We start from the raw sequence: 23680 nt of genomic DNA on the forward strand, positions 1-23680 counted from the left end.
AGTCCAAGCCGGAGCGGCCGGGGCCGTTCGCGGGGCCCGGTTCTGGAGGCCGCGGGAGGAGGGCGTGTGCCCGGAGGCGGTGGGAGAGGGAGGGCGCTGCGGCCGGAGTGGGGCGCGAGCGCGTCGGTGGAGGCCGGGTGGTCCGGGAAGACGGGCGCCCCTGCCTGGGCTGACTCGGTTACCGCCCCGCCTCTTGGTTCTCCTTGTATCCTTCCTGGAGTCTGAGCGGCTCTCCAGTGGGGTCGATGACTGCTTCTTGAGGTGTGGTGTTACTCAGTCTGGCATTAGGGAAGGATCTCCAAGAATCCCTTACTTTTTGTCTCATTGAATAGAAACATTGTTTGTTTGTTTGTTTTTCTTCTCGAAGGTTACTGACTTATTCAGAATCACAGTTTGTTAGTGGCGAAGACTGGAAGTTGTGTCTCCCGACTCCAGAGAGACTGCCTGCTTTTCCACACGAGGAAAGGCAAATTACTTTTAAAAAGATCCTTTTGAGAAACGGCAACCAGGATCAAGAAATGAAAACATAGACCTTTCATTAAAGCATTGCTTTTTATCGTTTTCTGTGTAATCAGTAATCAAAGGTTTAATAACATGGGGAAATTGATAAACAGTTTAATCAGGAGTATTTTTTTAAGTTTACTTATTTTGGGGGGAGAGGGAGAAAGAGAGAGAACCCAGAAGAAGCAGAGAAAGAGGGAGAGAGAATCCCAAGCCGGTTCAACACTGTCCACGCAGAGCCTGATGTGGGGCTCGCTCCATCCCGCCATCCCTGAGATCTTGACCTGAACAAGAATGCAGGCTTAACTGACTGAGCTGCCCAGGTGCCCCAGGTTGGGAGTATTTTTTGTAGCAGTTTTGGTGAAGACTTAATGTTACTTCACTGAGTATAATGTTTTATTTAAACCTACTTTTTAATTTAAAAATTTTTTGTGAACATCAAGAGAGCTTTAAACTGTTAAAAATCCCCAGGAAGCAAATATTTAGGTTTTCCCAGTGAAAACTTTTATGCCCAGCAGCCATTACATGATTATGTCAGAGTCCTATTAGATAGTTGTTCTTTGAGCATCTGCTGTCCTTTCTGAAGGTGAAAGGCACTGACGCTCTCGTATCTATTGGGTTGTATAGTTTTATAGGGCAGGAGCATTCAGGAGCCACCAGGCAGGCCAGCTCTTTTAGGACCTCATTCCTCCTGTAACTCAGCACATCACCAGAGTTGTCTACACTTTTCCAAGACAGCAGAAAATGAACAAATCCCAGGTAAGTTCTTCATTCCCCACTTTATTTTGCAGTGGACCTGGTGAGATTTGTGAGTCCCATACTAATGGGAAATTAGCAATAGATAGAAATCTATCTTTACAGAAAGTAGTGACAGATCAATAGCAAGACTAAAGTGGCTTCTAGATACATACTGATCATTCTACATCTTAGAGTTTCTAAACTGACCTACAAATAACATCTCTGTTGTTTCTGATAATCATGGAGAAAGGAGGGCACCGTCTTTTGGATACAGACAGAATTTTTACAAGACACAAAGACTTCTTGGATGATATCTTTTTTATCTTTTAACCTTCCTGTGACAGCCCTGAAATGAGTGCCTAAAACTATTCCTCACTGAAAGTAAAAGGGTCCAAGAGCTAGCTCAAGTAGTTAATTTAATGATAGTCTTGTTCGATCCTGGTATTAAACCTGATATGTTTAGGGGTACCTAGGTGGCTCAGTAGGTTGAGCTTTTGAGCTTTTGAGTTTGGCTCAGGTCAGTATCTCACACTCCGTGAGTTTGAGCCCCGTGTCAGGCTCTGTGTTGACAGCTCAGAGCCTAGAGCCTGCTTCAGATTCTGTGTCTCCCTCTCTCTCTGCCTCTCTCTCACTCACACTCTGTCTCTTGCTCTCTCAAAAATATATAAACATTAAAAAGAAAATAAAAACCCTGATACGTTTAGAGGAATGAATATGGCCTGCATGCTGGTTTACAAGAACTTTCCATGAGTACTTTAACCAGGTTGTGTATGCGAGTTGTATAGCCTATCGTTTAAAGTTAAATTCTCCAGTAAGTCTGTCTGAGCTTCTCCGTCAAATTCATCCCATAGCTTTCTGCCTTGGTTTTTCTTCTTCACTGTTTGGGATCTGTCCAGGTAAAGGTTGCCAATGATTCAATTGTATTTACTGACCACCACTCTTTCCAGGAGACTCTTTGTCTCTTTTGATGGATACTGGAAAAATGGTTGAATAATACTGTTTATTGTTTTGAGTACTTCTAAAAATATGTAAATTATCTTAATGTGTAATTGACAGGCATTTTCTCTTCTTAGTTCACTAGTAATTTGAGATCTATCCATATGTAGCTTATTTCCTTTTTTTTTTTTTTTTTTTTTTAATTAGAATCTTAATCAGGCTGCGGACTCAGTGCGGAGGTCAGTCTCACGACAGTGAGATCATGACCTGAGCCAAAATCAAGAGTCACGTGCTTTACCACCTAGACACCCCTGTAGTTTGTTTCTTTTAATGTTGGATTTTCCCGCTGTGTGGCCACACTGTATTCTAAATACTATATTTTACTGATAGACATGTAGGTAATTTGCATGTTTCATTAATATAACAGCTGCTGTGAATATCCTTGTCATTCTCTATGGTAAATGCAGATGTATCTCCAGACCCTGGAGCATTGCTTCTCAGAGTGAGGATCTTTGGCCAGAAATGGCAGCGTCACCTCGAAACTTGTTTGACATGCAGATTGTGATCCACCATCCCAAACCTACTGGAAGAGAACTTTTGGAGGCCAGGCCCAGCAATCTGTGTTCTTACAGGATGTCCGTGTGATGGTTGATAACACATTAAGTTTAAGAATCACTGGTCCAGTGTCCAGTGATTAGTATTTTTGAGTTACAGGATATTAGGATTTCTCATTTTTCTAGGTAAATTGTTACTCATCAGAAAACTGTGTCTTCTCCAGATACAGAAGGTATTCCTACTTCAAATGGTTACAAACTTCACTGTTTAATTTGTATGTGTCTGATTATTGAGTTTGTGCAAATTTCATAAATTTATGGTGTGTAAGTGTTCAGCAATTTCAAGAGTGGGTGGAATTCTTGCACACCCATTGTTAGAATTATTTCTTTGTATTTAGTGGTTTTTTAAAAATATACATGTATCTCCACCCACCCAAGAGAGGTAGCGTGAACTCGGGAGAGGGGTAGAGGGAGATGGATGGAGAGAATCTTAAGCCGACTCCACACTCAGGGTAGAGCCCGACATGAGCCTGGATCCCACGTCCCTGGGGTCAGGACCACAGCAGAAATCAAGAGTCTGATGGTCAACTGAGCCACCCTGTATTATGTATTAATATTTAAATATATTTTTATTTGCACTTTTTTGACTGCTTGTTGCTGGCATGTTATTTTTTATATATTGACGTTATTTGCAACAATTTTCTACACTAATTTACTACATCTAATTGTTGATCTGTATTTCCTAAAAATTTGGATTTTTTATGTATACACATGTATAATCTGGGAATAGTGACACTGCCATATACTTTTCCCAGATTTTGTACTTTTTTTTCTATATTGCCCTCTTAGGTCCTCAAATATATAATATTAAGTAGAAGCAAGAGTAGGGGGGAAACTTTCCTTTCAGTATGGATTTTTGCTGTATTTGTTTACATTTCATAATGGCATCAAGGATGTCCAGTTTTATTCCTAGTTACCTAAAATTTTTCTTTTTTTTGATGAGTGCCAATTAAATTTTAAAAAAATTTTTAATGTTTATTTTTGAGAGAGAAAGAAAGAATACCAGCAGGGAAGGAGCAGAGAGAGAGGGAGACAGAGAATTCAAAGCAGGCTCCAGGCTCTGAGCTGTTAGCACAGAGCCCAACTTGGGGCTCGAACCCACGAACTGTGAGATCATGACCTGAGCCGAAGCTGGACCCTTAACTGACTGAGCCAACCAAGCACCCCAATGAGTGCCAATTAAATTATTTAAAATGGTTTTGGACATCTATTGAAATCGTCATATGATTTGTCTCCTTCATTTTCTTAGTAAATTACATCAAATCTTATGCAATTAAATTTAATGTAAAATTAATTACAACAAATTTAAATGTAAAGCTAACAAGATATGTCTGAAATAAACCTAACTGGGTCATGGCAATATTTTGTTTTAGAATTATGTATCTGTGTCCATGAGAGACATTGAGCAATGAGGTATTTTTTCCTGGTGGGGGACATGTTCTTGTTAGGATTTAGTATTTAGTGTCAAAGATATGTTGAATTCATAACAAGAATTCTTGAGTATTTCCTCCTGCTTTCTCCCCAAGATTGTGTTTTATTTTGTTTCTACTTCTTTCTTAGGTATTCATTCATAGGTAAGGACATCTTTACCTGGAATTAGTTTGTTTCCCTCCCTTCCTTTCTTTCTTCATTGTTAAGTAGGCTCTGCGCCCAGTGTGGGGATCGATCTCATGACCCTGGCTTACAACATCCCATTTTTTTCCTCTTTCTCCCAGCCTCTGGCAGTCCCCATTTTATACTCTGTTTCTATGAAATTGGCTTTATGGTGAGTTATAGTGTATGATACTTGTTTTCTCTCTGACTTACTTCATTTAGCATAATGCCCTCAAGGTCTGTCCATATTGTCTCAAGTGGCAGGATTTCCTTTGTTTTTATGGTTGAATAGTATTCCATTTTGTGTGTGTGTGTGTGTGTGTGTGTGTGCGCGCGCGCGCGTGTGTGTGCGCGCGCGTGCGCGTTTATATATATATTATATATGCATGTATGTGTACACGCATTATCTTTACCCCATTCCTCTGTTGATGAACTCTAAGCCTCATGCCTCATCTACTATCAATAATGTTGCAGTGAACAGGGGATTACAGGTGTCTTTTGCAGTTTTGATTCCATTTCTTTTGGATTTGTGCCTAGAATTGGATTGCTAGATCATCTGGTAGTTCCATTTTTAATTTTTTGAGGGACCGCCATGGTGTTTTCCAAGGTGGCAGCACCAGTTTACATTCTCACCAACAGTGAATGAGGGTTCCCTTCATGCCACAGTCTTGCCATTTGTTATCTCTTGTCTTTTTGATAATAGCCATTCTGAGAGGTGTGAAAGAGATATCTCATTGTGGTTTTGATTTGCATTTCCTTGATGGTTCATGATATTGAGCACCTTTGCATGTACATATTGGCCGTTTGTAGGTCTTTGGAAAATGTCTGTTAGGTCCTTTGCTCATTTTAATTGGATTATTTGCTTTTTGGTTTTTTAGTTGTATGAGTTATTTATACATTTTGGATATTAACGTCTTATCAGATACATGATTTGTGAATATCTTTTCCCAATCTGTAGGTTACTTTTCAGTTTATGGACTGTTTGCTGGGCAGAGCTCTTAAGTTCGATGAAGTCTTGTTTGAGCTTTTGTTGCCTTCCTTTTGGCATCTTATCCAAAAAAACATGATCCTAGAGAACAATGTTGAGCTTCTCCCCTATGTTTTCTTCTGGGAATTGTATGGTATCAGTTCTTATGTTTAAGTCTGATTCATTTCAGGTTAATTTGTTTGAGTGGTGTAAGATAGGGGTATAGTTCCATTCTCTTGCATGTAGGTGTCCCGTTATCCCGCCACCATTTACCGAAGAGACTATCCTTTCCCCATTGTGTGTTTTTGCAACCCTGTCAAAAATCAGTCGACCATATATGCGTGGGTTTATTGGGGGGTTTCTCTTCTGTTACATTTGACTGCAACTGTTTTTATCACTGAAATAAGTCTCCCTTTCGCCCCAGTTGGTATTCCCTGTAATGTACCTTAATTAGGCCTTCGTTCCCTTCGTTCATTAACCATTTATGAATAGTTAGTACGTGTCCTAATGTGTGCCAGCTGGTGAGGATTCTAAGAATGAGACGTCGCTCTTTATAAGGAGAAACTCTTAGAACTGTGTAGGGCATTAAAAGTAACTCACGTGATTTTGACGTTACTGTAAGTCCTACGGTGGGGATCCTGTTTTGTTTTCCTCATGATTTTTCATTTCTGGTTAAAAATGAAAAGACTTTCAAGCCTGAAATAACATAATTGTTTTTTCTATTGGGTGACGTAACCCATTTGTATTTGTTCTCGTTAGGCTTTAGTCCCTCCATCTGACAATGTATTTCTTCCCTATGCTTTTTCTTGGTTGTGTGGGGCACCCCGATTGAGTGGGAGCCGGCAGGGGGCGCCAGTGAAGAATTCACTTAAGACAGAACAGAAGAAATAGAAGTTTACTGGATACCCTGCAAGGGAGCAGCGGGCAGGATGGCAAAGGGGAGACCGTCTGCTACTAGGCGGTGGTGAGGGGCTGTAGTTCTAGAGTAGCTGTACCTTTTCCCCCTTTTTTGGTAATCTTAGGCACTGTGCCTGCCGTGGGCAGCCCATTGGTCAGTGAGGGCCTGTGGCTTAATGAGCCTGTTCACGTCAGCTTGGTGGTCATGGTCGTGGTCGCTGTGGGTCCTTTTGCCTTGCTCAAGCTTTGACTGCTCAAGCCTGTTGTATACACAAGTGGTCTCTAGAGGTTGTTCGTTTGTATTTCATTGGATTATTTTGTTTTGTTTTTTCAACACTGCATCAGTCAGCTTGTGTCGTAACAAAGGATTCCTAAATTTATTTTTTGTTTGTGTCTGTGATCTTAGGGGCTAAGGCGTGGCTCTGCTCTCTGTACTGTGCATTGTGGGGTCAAGGATGAAAGATGATGTCTCTGAAACTTCTCCCTGAAGTGACACATTTCCCTTGTACCACTTTTCATTGGCCAAAGCAAGTCACGTGGCCCAGCTTGATGTCAGTGGGCAGGAGTTGTGATGTACCCACAGGGGCAGGTTGGGGCGCTGGACCTACTGGAGAGGGGAAAAAATATTTTGTGAGTGGTTTGTCAGTGGTCGCATGATTTATCAAGTGACCTTTGATGATACAGTTTAAAGTTACTCCTTCTAGAGTGGTTCAGTATTTAATTTTTATTGTAATACTAATTATCATTTAAGTTTAAATTGTGGTTATAGTTTGTAATTTTCTATTAACATATGAAAGGACCTTTATTATTACTGCAATTCGACCTTTACATTTACTTCAGTCATCTTCTGCTATCCCGTATTTTGTGGAAGCCCTCTGAAGTATTTTGTTTTCCTTAATGAAGAATATTTGTAATACTGTTTTTCAGACAGTTTCAAGGGGCACCTGGGTGGCTCAGTCACTTTAGCATCCTTCTCTTGACTTCAGTCCAGGGCATGATCTCATGGTTCCTGGGATGGAGCCGTGCTTGGGGCTCCACTCTCACAGCATGGAGCCTGCTTGGGATCCTCTCTGTCCCTTTCTCTCTGCCCCTCCCCTGCTCGTGCTCTCTCTTTCTCTCTCTCAAAATAAATAAAGAAACCTAAAAAAATTTCTTGAAGCAGTTTCATTAAGGACAGAGCTGGTATGTCAGGAATGATTTGGAATCGAATATATCTCTTGATTGGTGAATTCTAATTATGTGCCTGGATAATACTACGTTAAGTAAGTTTTCTGGATTAGGTAGTGCAATCCTACACCACCTTTATGCTGTAGGTACTGAAATTACAGAAGCGTATAAGGATTTACAATCAGGGTCTATATAGAATAGTTCATTTGCAGAAAATGCAGTTTGAGAAGTGGACAAATTTGAGATCTCTTGAGTCCGAGTCTACCAGGAGATGCCTCTTCTGCCAATTTGCTACTTGAAATGTGGGAACCGGAACTCACATTACAAATGATACTGGAAGTGTTCTCAGTGGTTCCTGAGGTGCCTACTGGTTTTGAAAATGGCTCAGGAAGATCTTTGTGTGCTGCTGATTTTATCATCTGCTCCACCTCACTTCTTCATAGACTTGTCATGTCTCAGTGTATTCTCCCACTTCAGATACTTATGGAGCCTCAGCCTTTATACTCAGATATGTAGCTTCATCAACAGGTAGAAACACATTATTTACATATATTTTTTAACTTTTTTATGTTTATTTTTGAGAGAGAGAGAGAGAGAGAGAGACAAAGACAGAACATGAGTTGGGGAGGAGCAGAGAGAGAGGGAGACACAGAATCCCAAGCAGGCTTCATGCTGTCCATACAGAACACGATGCGGGGTTCAAACCCATGGAACAGGGAGATCATGAACTGAGCCGAACTCGGACATTTAACCAACTTAGCCACCCAGGCACCCCTCAGCTTTTACCTTTTAAACTGCAGGATAAAAATTTGTAACAGAATGTATTGATAGTATATTTATGTAATTCATAAATATCAACTTCGATAGTACTCAAAAGTGTTCTTTTTTTTTTTTTAACTTTTTTTAATGTTTATTCATTTTTGAGAGACAGAGAGAGACAGATCATGAGCAGGGAAGGGGCGGGAGAGAGGGAGACACAGAATCCGAAGCTGGCTCCAGGCTCCGAGCTGTCAGCAGAGCCCAGCGCAGGGCTCGAACTCACAAACTGCGAGATCATGACCTGAGTCGAAGTCGGACGCTCAACCAACTGAGCCACCCGGGCGCCCCAGTACTCCAAAATATTCTTTAAAGTAGAAAGTGATCACACATTGAAGACTCGGTCTAATTTACTCTGTGATCCATTCCATGAAGTGCCAGAAAGGCACTTCTTGTCATCACAGATCCAGGCTGGATTCTCAACTTTTCCTCTGCCATTTGCCCTCTTCTCATTTCGCGAATGTGTTAACGGAGCCCCAGCTTTGCTTTCACCGGGGACCACGACCCTGTGTTCATGAGAGTACGGGTTTCCTCTTCTCCACCAGCCGTTCTTCAGTGAGGCCCCACAAAGAGCTAATTTTGCTGCTCATTTGTTTTAGTCTATCTTGTGCATACTTCACCTAGGCCATTGTAACCTGTTACTGCATGTTTTCTTATCAGATTATGTGCTCCTTGAATACAAGAACAGTTTTATTAATCTTAGCATTTCTAAGAATTGGAACAGTTCCGGATACATTGTGGGATTTGGTGATTTTTACATTAATAATAGCCTGAAGCAATGGCATAGTGTTTGTTAGATTTCTCGTCTCCCCTCAAAGCCTAAAGCCAGACACACCTTCTGCAGACTATTTTGGTAATAATGAGAGGGATTGGTTCCCATACAGCTTTTCCACGTCACCCAATTGTGAACATTTCAGATTGAACAGAAATCCCAGGGATCAGTATCATTTAAGGATGTGACCGTGGGCTTCACCCAGGAGGAGTGGCAGTGCTTGGACTCAAGTCAGAGGTCCCTGTACAGGGACGTGATGCTGGAGAACTACAGCCACCTTGTCTCAGTGGGTAAGGACTGTTCTTATATAATTCAAGTAGCATGTTTTGATTGTGTTAATTATGAGGCGTATAGGCTCTGTGCCGCGTTGAATGATATTTAAGATTGGAATTCAGGAGTCGTTGCCGATTGACCGCCATTGGGCACCAGGAAGGTAGTTGTGTTTACCTCTCCAGTGAAGTGTTCCGTGGCTTCTTCACTGAGCAGCTGCAGCGGCTTCCTCCTCTTCCAGAGGCCCTGAAGTCTAGGCCACCTGGTCTGAATCCTGAATGATTTCACGTTGACAGGGTCCTGTGCTACCAAACCAGAGGTGATCTTCAGGCTGGAGCAAGGAGAGGAGCCATGGATATCGGAGGAAGAATTCCCAAGCCAGAGCCTCCCAGGTGAGTTGATACATACGGCACCGATGAACATCAGGACATTTATTATCTTCCCATGATTAACCCAGGGCTGGACAACTTTGGAATGTGTTTTTAAGGTATCTGTTTAGAAGTCATAATCCAGTGAGTGACTGAGAATACTGGTTATTGAACCAAACCTCCAGATTCTGCTCTCACGAAAAATGTTCTCCTGTCTGATTCACGTTTTGAATATTCACCATTCTTCCATTTGTCAACAGACCAATCTTTGCCTTCCTCCCCTTTGCCATCGTTTTCCTGCATGAGTCTGTGTTTCTCAAAGCAGTGTCAGCCTCCGACCTTACCTGCGTTGTTGCACTGCATTCCTGCTGTTCCCAGGCATTGTTTCATACACTGATTTTCCGACCTAAATAATTTTTGAGTGCTTGCTGTTGTCTAAATACCATAGTAGTGAGAGGCGCGTGGGTGGCTCAGTCAGTTGAGCGTCTGACTTCAGCTCAGGTCATGATCTTGCTGTCCATGAGTCGAGCCCTGCATCGGGCTCTGTGCTGACAGCTCAGAGCCTGGAGCTTGCTTCAGATTCTGTGTCTCCCTCTCTCTTGGCTCTCCCCCACTCGTGCTCTGTCTCTCTCTCTCAAAAATTAATAAATGTTAAAACAATTTTTTTGATTAAAAAAATTAATAAATGCCATAGCAGTGAAAGAATAATGTGCCAGTGACTTTGTACAAGTAGCACTAGTGGCCAAGAGATGCATGCAGAGGTGGTGAACATCACTAACGTGAGGGAGATGCACATCCGAACCACATCACACCATTTAGAATGGCTAGCACCAAGAAGACAAGAGAGAACAAGTGTTGGCGAGGATGAGGAGAAAAGGGAACTCTTGTGCACTGTCGGTGGTGGTGATGTAAATTGGTTCACCTACTGTGGAAAAGGGTGTGGAGATTCCTCAAGCAGTTAAATATAGAACTGTCCTAGGATCCCGCAGTTGTACTTGGGAACATACCCGAAGAAAATGAAAAGAGGATATCGAAGAGAAGATACACATTCATGCGTATCACGGCCTTATTCACAATAGCCAGATCTGGACACAATCTGAGTGCTCGTCAGTTCATGAATAGCTAACAAAAGAAAAGAGAGTAGTATTATTCGGTCATGAGAAATGACATCCTGCCACTTTAAGAGAAAGACAGTTACCGTGTGGTGTCACTCATGTCTGGAATCTGGAAAAGGCAAACTCATGATAACGGAGGGTGATGTGGGGGTTCCCAGGGGATGGGGTGTGGGAAAGGAGGGAAAGGACAAGATCGGAAGAGATAAGTAAGCCGTAGAGATGGCGGATACCATATCAAGAATGCAGACAGTATCGTATTGCGATAATCACACTTGCCAAGACACCAGAACTGAATCGTTCCAGTCACTAATAAGGCATGGGAATTGTGTAACATAATAAAGGTGCTGATCATTGGCACGGTAGCAGTCATAATACAGTTTATAATTGTCTGCAACTAACGTGCACCTTGAATTTATACACTTCTATGTCTCATGCATTTAAAAAGTAGCACTAGAAAGAGATACTTCTGCGTATTAACGCTGTGTAGTGGTATAAAATGACCTTGGAAATTCGAGCAGAGTTAAATTGTGCTGCTTTAAGAAGAGTAGTCAGGGGAGACCTAAAGTAGGAGATCAGCCACCATTAGAGCAGGATTTGAGTGAAATGTTTGTGTGAGTTGGGTGGTTTCTGCCTCTTCTCAGCAAGGGGAATAGCACCCACTAAGCTGATGAGCAGGAATGTGTTTGGTGTTTTTTGGGAAATAGCCGAAAAAAAAAAAAAGTCACAGTGGCCAGAGGGGAGTGAGTGATTGATGAGTGTGGGACAGGAAATGACATCAGGCAGTTGTGGTCCACAAGGTAAATATTATAAATCTTATTAAAGATTTTAATATTATCCTTATTAGTATATTTTGGTTAATAAGCAATGTGTGATTTATGTTTATAAGATCTTTCTCGCCTCTGGAGAAGATATCGGGAAGAGCATAAGCACTACAGATGTCGCTAGAGGACGCTTGTCGTTTTCCTTAAGGGTGATTATGGTCAGTCCAGATTGGAAGGCGTGGAGTTAACGAGAGGAGGGTGGAATCTCTGTGTGTCAGGAAGAAGAGTAACAGAAAGGGAAGAGGGGGTGGGACTTGAAGGATTTTAAAGAATAATGGTTGAAAACTTCCCAAGTTGGGCAGTAGAGCTAAAAGTACTCATTGAAGAATCTGCATGAACTGTAAGTAAGATAAATGCAAAGGGATCCACGCCAATGGCATGTCATGATAACGTTTCTAAAAACAAGAGAATGTTTCAAAGTAGCCGGAGAGAAACATCTCCTTTTCTTTGGAAATGATAGTGGATGTTTCAGCCAAAAGCATGGAAGCTAGAGGGAAACGATGCCTTTTTTTCTGATTACTGAAGGAAAAGAACTTTCAGGCAAAACTGTTATCTTGTGAACATATATTCATGAAAGGAGAGCTGAAGTTATCATACAAAGGAAAACTAAGAGAAAATGTTGGGAAACTTAACTTTTACTGATTTATTAAAAAAATTTTTTGTAACATGTATTTACTTTTGAGAAACAGAGGTAAAGCACAAGCAGGGGAGGAGCAGAGAGAACGGGAGACACAGAACCCAAAACAGGCTCCAGACTCTGAGCCGTCAGCACAGAGCCCGACGTGGGGCTCGAACTCACAGACCATGAGATCATGACCCGAGCCGAAGTCAGACGCTCAACCCACTGACCCAGCCAGGTGTCCCTAGCAAACTTAACTTGTAAAAATGGCTAGAGGAACTCCTCTGAATAGAAAGGAAATAACACAAGAATATTGGAACTTCAGAAAAGAATGAACATTGGAAGTGGAAAATATAAGGATAAATATAATGGAGTTTCCTCCTCATAATTTTCTGAAATCATATTTGATTGTTGAAGCAAAATGTAGAAATATCCTATGATTTGATGCTCCATGTGTGGGGAAAATATATAATTACATTTAAAATATAAAGGGATTTGGATGGAATTGAAGTTTTACATTTCCCTTGAGTTGGTAAAATGTTGATCTGAGAAGAATGTGATGAATCATATATGTGCCTTTTACCTAGAAATGGACTCAAATACCTCGAACAACCACCAAAAAAATGTATGAAGTGGTACACTTAGAAATACTCTCAAGTAGTTACCTGCATAATCCTTGGCAAAATATTAGCAAGTAGAAAACAGTGGTGTATAAACAGAATCCTACACCGTGACTGAGTGGTTTATATCCAGAGCATGTAAAAGTGGTTTAGCATTCCAGAAACAATCAGTATAATGTACCATAGGCTGACAAAGATGCTGTTATACATAAAATTACTTTATTAATTTCCTTTCAGATTGTTGATTGCAGTTGCATAGAAGCCTCACCTGATTTGGGGGTGGTTATATTGTGGCTTACAGCTTTTCTGAATTTATTTATTACCTCGAGTGGCCTTTTTGTAAATTCCTAGGGATGATTTGTAGTTAGAGGGAACTTTTCCACTCTTTCTTTAAGGCCAAAGAATTGTTTCCTTAATCCCAAAAGCAGATGGTCACTCTTGGAAGAAAAACTACAAATAATTCTTAGGAATATAGATGCAGAACTCCAAATAAAATCCAACAGTGTAGGAAAAGAATTATATACCATGACGAATTAGGATTTATTCCAAACCTGCAAGCTCATTCAACATTCAAAAATCAATTAACATAATCCATCCCATCAGTAAGCTGCAGAAAGAAAAACTGTATGATCCTTTGATAGGATCCTTTGATGCAGAAGAAGCATTTAACAGAATCCATGTATGATTAAAATTGAGCAAACTAGGAATAGAGAATTTCCTCTAGTTGATGAAAAACATCTACCAAAAAATCTGTTAACATCACATATAATAAAGAGAAACTGGGTGCTTTCTCTCTAAGATCAGGAGCAAGTCAGGGCCATCCGGTTTCACCACTCTTATTTGACATCTTACTAGAAATCCTAGGTAATGCAACAAAACGGATATGAAAGGTGACAAGGGAAGAAATAAAACTCCTCTTTTTGCAGAGATTCAATTGTCTAAGAATCCTAATGCGGCACACTCCTACAACATAGAAGTCATTTATAGGAAGGTTGCCAGATACAAGCTTAATATTCAACAGGAATTTGCCTTATTAATATTTTAGTTGTAGTTGTCTTTTTATTGGTGAGTTGTAAGCGTTCTTTACATATTCTGTATATCAGTCCCTAATTAGGTATATAGTTTGCAAGTATTTTCTCCTGTTTCTGGGTTGTCATTTTACTATTTTGTCTGTGCACTCTGCAGCAAAAGAGTTTTTTGTTTCATGAAATACAGGTTATATGTTGTATCTTTTGTCACTATTGGTTTTGGTGTTGTATCTAAAACGGCTGTGTCTATCCCAAGGACAGAAAGATTCATTCCTATATTTTCTTTAAGTAAATAGTTGTTACATTTAGGTCTGTTACCCACTTTTGTGTATGTTGTGAGAAAAGAGTATAATTGTTTTGCATGTAGATACCCAATTGCCTCAGCATCAGTTGTTGATAAAGGTGTGTGTGTGTGTGTGTGTGGTCTTGACAATACATCGTTTTGATATACACACACACTCACACATCCATTTCTCCTACCCCCACACCCATACCTCTGTCAACCGACAGTATGTTCCCTGGATCTATAACATCACTGTGTTTGTGTTTTTCATTTTTCAAATTCCATGTAAGCAAGATCAAACAGTATTAGTCTTCCTTTGTCTGACTTCTGTGACTTTGCATAATGCCCTCAGGATCCATCCATGGTGTCCCCAAATGGCAAGATTTCATTAATTTTTATGACTGTGTAATATTCCACATGTATATCATATTTATAATATGTATATATACATAATACATACGTATGTAAAACATATAAAATATAGTATGCATAATGTGTTTAACTTATAACTATGTATTCTTCATTTGTTTATATAGTGCTACAGTGAAAAAACATGTGTATGTCTTTTCAGGCTAGTGTTTTCATTTTCTTCAGATATATACCCAGAAGTGGAATTACTGGATCACATAATAGTTCTATTTTTAATGTTTTGAGGAACTGCCATGTTGTGTTCTATGGTGGCAGAACAGTTCAGCCTCCCATGAAGAGTACCTAAGGGTTTCCTTGTCTTCATATCCTTATAAACACTTGTTATGTTTTGTCTTTTTGAGAATAGTCATTCCCGTAGGTGTGAAGTGCTATCTCATTGTGGTTTTGATTTGCATTTCCCTGATGATGAGTGTCGTAGAGTACTTTCTTCAAGTACCTGTTGGCCATCTGTATGTCTTCTTTGGAAAAATGTCTATTCATATCCTCTGCCCATTTTAAATCAAATATGATTTTACTTATTGAGTAATATTAGTTCTGTTTTGGACATTAACCCCTTATCAGATAAATGGTTGCAAATAGTTTCTCCCATTCAGTGGATTGTCTTTGATTTGATTGATGGTCTCCTTTGCTTTTTAGTTTGATGCAGTTCCACGTGTTGCCTTTGTATTTAGGGTCAAATACAAAAACTTACTGCCGAGATTGATGTGTAGCCTACTGCCTGTTTTCTTCGAGGACTTTCATAGTTTCAGGTTTTGTGTTCCAGTCTTCAATCCATTTTGAGTTAGAGTTTGTGTATGGTGCAAGATAGCGGTTTAATTTCACTCTTTTGCATGTGGCTGTCCGTATTTCCTAACCCCATTTATTGAAGAGGTGACTGTCCTTTCCCTCTTGTATATTCTTGCCTCCTTTGTCATAGAGTAGTTGACTTAGATGTGGGTTTATTGCTGGACTCCGTGTTCTGTTGCATGGATCTGTGTGTCTGCATTTATGCCAATAGCATACGGTTTTGATTACAATAGCTTTGTGGTATAGTTTGAAATCAGCAAGCATGCTACCTTTTGCTTTCTTGTTCTGTCTAGTTGATTTCTAGTTTCATGCAGGAAAGATGCTTGATTGGGTTTGGGTCTTCTTAAATTTGCTAGGATTTGTTTTTTGTCTGAATATATGGTCAATCCTTGAAAATTGTTCATGTGTACTTGAGAAGTTTTCTTTGTGGATGAAATGTCTGTAAAGTCCATCTGGTCTAATGGGGCATTTCAGGACAATGTTAATTTTAAGTTGACAACAACTGAAGATTGTACATATTCTAAAGCTATGTGTTTGTATTCCTCCCCCCACCCTCCTTGTTTTATAGTTTTGATGTCAAATCTTGTATCTTTTAATCTTCTGTATGTCTTAATTAATGATTGTAAGTAATTATGGTTATTTTTTGTACTTTGGTCTTTTTTTTTTTTTTTTAAATTTTTTTTTTTTTCAACGTTTATTTATTTTTGGGACAGAGAGAGACAGAGCATGAACGGGGGAGGGGCAGAGAGAGAGGGAGACACAGAATCGGAAACAGGCTCCAGGCTCTGAGCCATCAGCCCAGAGCCCGACGCGGGGCTCGAACCCACGGACCGCGAGATCGTGACCTGGCTGAAGTCGGACGCTTAACCGACTGCGCCACCCAGGCGCCCCTGGTCTTTTATGTTGCATACTGATTTTGTAAGTGATTAACCCACTATCTTCACAACATTAGGATATTCTGAATTTCACTATATATTTGTTTTTACCAGTGAGATTTATACTTTAATATGTTTTTATGTTACTAATGTGTATTCTTTTGTTTCAACTTAAAGAAGTCCCTTTAACATTTCTTGTGAGGCTTTTCCGGTGTTGGTGAATTCTAGCTTTTGTTTGGGAAACTCATTTATTTGTCCTTTGATTCTAAATGAGAGCTTTGCTGTGTATTGTTGTCCAGTAAAGGTTTTTCTTTTCCCATTCTTTGAATATACCATGCCACTGCCTTCTGACTGGAAAAGTTTCTGCTGAAGGATCTGATAATCTTATGAGAGTTCCCTTTTCTGGAACCAGTTGTGGATTTTTTGCTACTTTTAACATTCTCTCCGTGTCTTTAGTTGTTGGCACTCCATCTCATAATGTTTTTGGTGGGGTTTTTTGAATTCAACTTAAATAGAAATTTCTGGGCTTCCTGGATATGGATTTCTTTTTTCCCCCCCAATTTGGGGAAGTTTTTGGCTCTTATTTCTCTCAGTGAATTTTCTGCTCCTTCCTTTTTCATCCCCTTTTGTGATTTCTATAATGCAAATGTTGGTCTGCTGTATATTGTCTCATATGTCTCTTAAGCTGTGTTCACTTTTCCCCCTGCTCTCATTGGGTGAGTTCCACTGTCTGCAGATTACTGATTCATTCTGCCTCATTGTTGTGCTATTGAATTCCTCTCGTATTTTTCAGTTGTCTTACTGTATTTTCTGTTTGGTACTTTCTGGTACTTTCTTCATGTTGAGGTTCTCACCGTGTTCATCTGTTTTCTCCTGAGTTCGATGAGCATCTATATGACTATTATTTTGAACTCCTTATTAGGTAAATACTTGTCTCCATTCCATTATGAACTTATTCTTAGGTTTTTTCTTGTTCTTTCGTTTTGAACACACATTTCTTTGTGTATTTTTCTTGATTCTCTGTGTTGGTTTGTGTTCATTAGATAAAACAGCCACCTCTCCTAGTGTTGGAAGAATGGCCTGGTGTAGGTGATGAAGCTTATCATTCGACCCTGACTTAGCTCTTGGTTGCCTGTCAAATTTTCATGGTTGTCTAACCAGCCTCTTTTATTTGTAGTGGCTTTCAGTAGTTGAGGGTGTTCCAAGACCTGTCACTGTCCCAAGGGGAGGATCTCACTCAGCATCTAGATTCAGCGTGATTGGAAGGGAGATCTTCAGACGGTATCTCTTAAAGTATGCAAATATGTACAGTCCTGTGAGACCGGAAGCAGAAGTGATGCTGGCCACCAGAGCTGGGGAATCTAAAAGTGTGCACTAGGCAGTAGGCGCCCAAGTATGGTGGAGGAGTATACACACTGCTTTCCAGAAGACACTGGCGAGCTGGAGTGAGGCAGAGGGAGAACGCGGAGAGAAGATACCCTCCAGCTCGAGTGAATCAGAGGGAGAGTGCACTGTTGGTGCTCACTTGCCATTGTCGGATGATAAACCAGCCTTGCGTTAGTAGGATAAATCTCACGGGGTCTTTGTGTGTAATCCTCGTAATGTGTTATTCGATAACATTTGCTAGTATTGTGCAGAGTATCTGTGGGTCTGTATTCCAAAGATGTTGCTCTTAGTTGTTTTAGACATTGAACTGTAGTTGTCTTCTCTCATCATGTCTGAGTTTAGTGCCGATGTAATATAAGGCTCATATAATTAGGGGGGAGGTGTTCTTTTCTATTGTTTGCAGGAGTGTTTGAATAATCAATATTAATTATTACTTAAACGAGTTTAAAAATTCACCAGTGAAACCATCTGGACCTGGGCTTCCTTTATGGGCAGTTTTAAAATGACTGCAGTGTGTTTACTTCTTACACTTTTTTTCAGATAGCTTATTTCTTCTTGAGTTGTTAGATTTTTTCCGATTCTAGGAACTTTTGTATTTCAGCCAAGTTATCAAATTAGTTGACATACAATTCAAAACATTCACTTATATTTTGTTTTTGTAGCGTAGAAAACATTCCAGGTTTGTAATGTTAGTACATTCTATCCCTAGCGTGTGTACTGCCTTTATTCCACAACTTCAGTAATTTAGTTCTTTCAGAAACGTTTATTTATTTTTGAGAGTGTGCACATAAGAGTGAGCAGGGGAGGGGCAGAGAGCAAGAGGGAGAGAGAGAATCTCAAACAGGCTCCACGCTGCCAGCACAGAGCTCAATGCAGGGCTCAATCACGTGAATCATGAGATCATGATCTGAGCCGAAATCAAGAGTTGAGTGCTCAACTGACTAAGCCACCCACCTAGGCGCCCCATAACTTCAATAATTTGACTGTTATGTCTCTTATTTCCATGTCAGCCTAAATATAGTTTAGTCAGGTTTATTGATATTTTAAAAGAGTCCTCTATTGCCTTTCTTTTCTGGTTTATTAATTTTTAACTCTTCTCTCATTTCCCATCCTTGCTTGCTTTGGATTTATATTACTTTTTTTCCCCCATTGTTATCAGTTGTATAAGGCAGATTATTGATTTGGGCTTGTTCTTTTTTAATGTGGTTATTGCAGGATAAATTGACTTCTAAGTACTGTTTTCTGTGTGTCTCAAGTGTTCGTATATTTGGTCTTCATTTTTACTCAAAGTGTTTTCTTAAGTTCCCTGGATATTTTTCCCCTCTATTTTATTCAGAGATGCATTGTTTAATGTCCTATTTGTGAGTTTTCAAAATTCCTTTATATGATTGATTTATAATTTCCTTCCATTTTGGTGGGAGAACCTTTTAAAATGTATTCTGGGGAACCTTCCGTATGTACTTCTGAAGAATGTGTAACCCTCTCTTTTTGAGTGGAGTGTCTTATGTATATTTGTTATTCTGGTCACCTGATAGTGTTATTTTTATCTTTTTTTCCCTCCTATTTGTATTCTAGCAGTTGTTTTATCCATTACTTAATTTGGAATTTTAAAGTCTTTAATTATTTTTGTTGTGTGTATTTTTCCTTTGAAGTTTGTCAGTATTTGCTCTAGTCTCATCGTCAGCAACGTAGAATTACGTGGATTTATGTCTCCTTTACTGATGGACTGTTTTCATTATATAATGTCCCTCTTTATCTCTAATAACGTATTTTGTGTTAAAGTATATTTTGTCATATATTAATATAGTTCATTAATTCATTCATTAATATGAATTCATTAATTCATTAATACTCATTAATATTAATTCATTCATTAATAGGAATCTAAGTGTGTCTCATGTAGACAGCTTGTGTTTGGGACCTGACAATTACTGCTTTTTGATTGGATTTCTAAATCCATTCCCAGTTTTCTGTTATTGGTATGACTGGATTTACTCTTGCCATTTTGCGTTTTGATGTTTATCTGCCTTATGCCTTTTTGAACCCATAGTTCAAACAAGTACCTTGTTTTTCATTAAGTGAATGTGTTTTAGCATAGTATTTAAATTCTTCAGTGACCTTTTCACTTAGTTATTTTCGTAATGGTTGTTATTAAAATTTTCCTAAGAAATTCACCCTAACAGACTCCACTTCAGATTTATACCCCCTCATCTACAGTGAAATATAGAAATGTCATTCATATATAGTTCTGTTTCTTCTACTCTATTTTTGTGATATTACTTGTATACAGAGTAGATCTGTATGTGTTTAAATTCCAACAATACATTGTTGAATTACTACTTTATGTTCTGAGATCAAGACCTGAGCTGAGATTGAGATCAAAAGTCAGGTGTTTAACCGGCTGAGCCACCCAAGTGGTCCTCTTCTCTTACTTTTGGGTTTAGTTTTCTCTTTCCTAGTTTTTAAAGGTGGACACAGCTGTAGTAATTGAAAACTTTCTTACTTAACACAAGTATATTTTTGTGTGTATGTATGTATCTCTAATACAAATACATATGTGAAATTTCTTTTTTTGGAATACGTATTATAAAGTATATTTAAGATATGTATATATTTCATACATTGGATTTTGTATATATGTGTGTACACACATCTAACACACACGTATTAAATTTGTGTCAGATAAGATGGACTATCACAAACTAGTGGCCAACACAAGTACATTTTTGTGTGTATGTATATATCTCTAGCACAAATACATATGTGAAATTTCTTTTATATGGAGTATGTATTATATACAACATATCTAATATATGATGTATAAATTTCATGTGTGTGTACACACACATATATCTAACACACCTCTGTGAAATTTGTGTTGGTTAAGATGACCATCACAAATTAATGGCTTCAGCTGCTTCCTGTTTAAGAATCTAGAAAAAAAAGGAACAAATTAAATCCATAGTAAGCAGAAGAAAGGAAGTAATAAAGATAAAAAGTGATGTAATTCAAATCAGAGGAATAAATGAGAAAATTAGTGAAACCCAGAGCTGGTTCTTTTAAGGTCAGTAAAATTGACAGACTTCTAGATGAGACAAATTACTATTATTTTTTTTAATGTTCATTTAGTGCAAGCAGGGGAGTTGCAGAGAGAGAGGGAGACACAGAATCTGAAGCAGGCTCCAGGCTCTGAGTTGTCGGCACAGAGCCCGACGCTGGGCTCTAACTCACGAACTGCCAGATCATGATCTGAGCCGAGGTCAGACGCTTAACCAACTGAGCCCCCCCTAGGTGCCCTGAGACAAATTATTAATGTCAAGAATAGGAGTGGCAATATCACCAAATATTCTACAGATACTACAAGTCAAATAAGGAAATATTATGCCTCTAACTTTATGAATTCAACGATTTAGATGAAATGAACAGTTTCCTGCAAAAAAACAACTACTAAAGCTCACTTCAGAAGAAATAGATAGCTGTTCCACAAAGAAGACCCAGGGGCTTCATTAGTGAGTTCTGCCACATGTGGAATAACACAAGTTTTACTAAACTCTTCAAGAAAATCCAGGAAAAAAGGTATACTAATTCATTCGTAGGCCAGCATTTTCCTAACACTGAAAATGGAGAAAGACCGTACAGGCATACCTCAGAGATACGTTAACAAATTTCAGAACCTATGTGGAAAATTTTTAAAGAGATAATTTTGATGAAACTCATTTTCATGATAGCTATACCTCTGATTATGGAGGATTTTGTGGTGAAGGGAGGAGTTTTGTGTAGCCCACAAGCACATAGATATTTGCAAGCTGTTGCTCCTCTTGAATGGATTATATGATGGGTGATGTATCATTGAAGGATTTTCTTGAGTGTGATCATGTCTTCATTCTTAGGAAATACATGCTGACATGTTTGAAATAACAGGTCATGATGTCTGCACATAAACCAAATAGTTCATGGTCAGAAAGCCTTTATATAGAGAAAGATAAAGCAAATGTGGCAAAAATTTAACAACTTGTGACTCTAGGTGGAAAGGATGCGAGTGTGTATTTTATGGCTCAGGCAAACTCAATATTTTCTGTTTCTTATGTGGGAATTATTCTATTTACATTTTGTTTCTTCCAAGTTAAATTTGGTAAGTGGTATTTTGTTAGTAAATTCGTTGCTACATTTCTTTCAGATGTATTTGTATCAAGTTGAACAAAAATAGCCTTTAGGATTTTTTCATACCATGTTTCAATGGTAGTTTCTTCCTTAATTTTTTTCTCAGTTTGCACACTTGAGATTTCATTCCCTTGTTTTTGTTGAAGAGGTTAGCCTATGATTTGCCTCCTTTGTTGCTTTTCAAAGAACCAGCTTTTTTTTAAAGACTTTATTTATCTCTACACTCAAGTGAGGCTCAGACTCCCAACCCCAAGCTCCAGAGCTGCACACTCCACCACCTGAGCCCGCCGGGTGACCCCCAAAGAACCAGCTTTTTGACTTACCACTTATTTTACTGTTTTTCTGTTTTTTGTTCATTAACTTGTTTTTTTTAATGTTTATTTATTTCTGAGTTTTGAGAGAGACAGAGCACGATCAGGGGATGGGCAGAAAGAGAGAGAGACACACACACAGAATCTGAAGCAGGCTCCAGGCTCTGAGCTGTCAGCACAGAGCCTGACATGGGGCTTGAACTCACCAACCGTGAGATCGTGACCTGAGCCGAAGTCGGACGCCTAACCAACTGAGCCACCCAGGCACCCCTGTTTCATTAACTTCTAATCTAAGTAAATTGTCCAAAAGTGAAAAAAGACCTGATGCACATATTCAGAGGGACCATCAGGAACCTGGGAAAACGGACCTGGAATGGTTCACTCTAAGATATGCTTTAGTAAAACTACTGGACCTTAAACACAGAAGTGTCGAACTCATGTACTGTGAGATCATGACCTGAGCCAAAATCAATAGTCAGATCCTAAGCTGACTGAGCCACCCAGGTCCCCTTATCCGTATTATTTTAAATTTATTCTTGTATTCATGTGTTTCTGCCTTTATTGTTTCCCTCTTTGTGCTACTTCTTTCTTTTATATTACTGTTGCCTTTTTCTAGTCTTTTACTTTTTGAGCTAAGGATTCACTTGTATTTCATTCTTTGTCACCGATGCAAGACATTTAATGCTGTGAAACCTCTGATCTGTATATGTATCCCACATAGACTCGTAAGTAATATTTTCACTAGTTTTTTTGGTTTAGAACTTAGGCTTTGGTTTGTTTCCTTTTTCACCAAAGAGCAGTTTGCTAGAGGATTGTTTGCTTTTGAAGTCCTGATGGAAGAAGCTTGTTCTTCCCCAATAACAACTTCTTTTTTTAAAAATATTTTTTAATGTTCATTTATTTTTGAGAGAGAGAAAAGGGCAGAGCATGAGCTGGGGAGGGGCAGAGAGAAAGGGAGACATAGAATCCGAGGCAGCCTCCAGGCTCTGAGCTGTCAGCACAAAGCCCGATGCGGAGCTCCAACCCACGAACTGTGAGATCATGACCTGAGCCAAAGTCAGACGCTTAATCGACTGAGCCACCAGGCGCCCCATTCCTGAATAAGTTCTAGTTTTAGTGCATTGTTCCCTGAGCATGTTACCTTTATCAGGTTTTTTTTTTAATGTTTTGTGCACCCTTGAGATATAAGTATATTTTGTATTATAAGTTTTGATATTAGAAAATTACATATGGGTCATAATACAAGTCTTCCCGATGTCGTTGCGTCTTCTACACCCCGACATTGTGCTTTCTGATCGCTCTTGAAATACTCTTTTTATCAGTGTGTTTTATTTTTTTCCTTGCTTCTCTGAGATCTTCATGAAGGTTGTTCGGTCTTTCAATACTCCTCACTGTTATTTGTACATTCAAAGATGTGGATGTTAGCCTTGTAAAGTGTTTTGTTTTTGGTTTTGGTTTTTTGGTTTTTATGTCCATCCTGCTAACTAGATTGTATCTGTTTCCTTACTGTTTCCCTTTGCCTGGAATAATATTGCCCATTCCTTTGTTTTTATCTTTTTGAGTCATTTTCTGTCAGTGTGTTTCCCCTTTGCAGCAGAGATTTGGGA

The 23680-nt window shown here is 39.3% G+C and overlaps 1 protein-coding gene across 1 annotated transcript in view; it reads left to right on the plus strand.

Moving 5' to 3' along the window:
* The first annotated feature begins 101 nt into the window (after positions 1 to 101).
* The window catches only part of LOC147575766 (uncharacterized), a 29105-nt gene continuing 5526 nt past the window's right edge, over positions 102 to 23680 (plus strand). Inside the window, exons 1-3 of the mRNA XM_086679554.1 lie at positions 102 to 1260; positions 9147 to 9291; positions 9568 to 9663. Coding sequence (XP_086535680.1) covers positions 1246 to 1260; positions 9147 to 9291; positions 9568 to 9663 — 256 coding nt within the window. The 5' untranslated portion in view covers positions 102 to 1245. The remainder of the gene's footprint in view (positions 1261 to 9146; positions 9292 to 9567; positions 9664 to 23680) is intronic.

Source organism: Puma concolor, chromosome D2 (genome assembly GCF_028749965.1).
Source record: "Puma concolor isolate L17-30 chromosome D2, mPumCon1.1.hap2, whole genome shotgun sequence".
NCBI classification, from domain to species: Eukaryota; Metazoa; Chordata; class Mammalia; order Carnivora; family Felidae; genus Puma; species Puma concolor.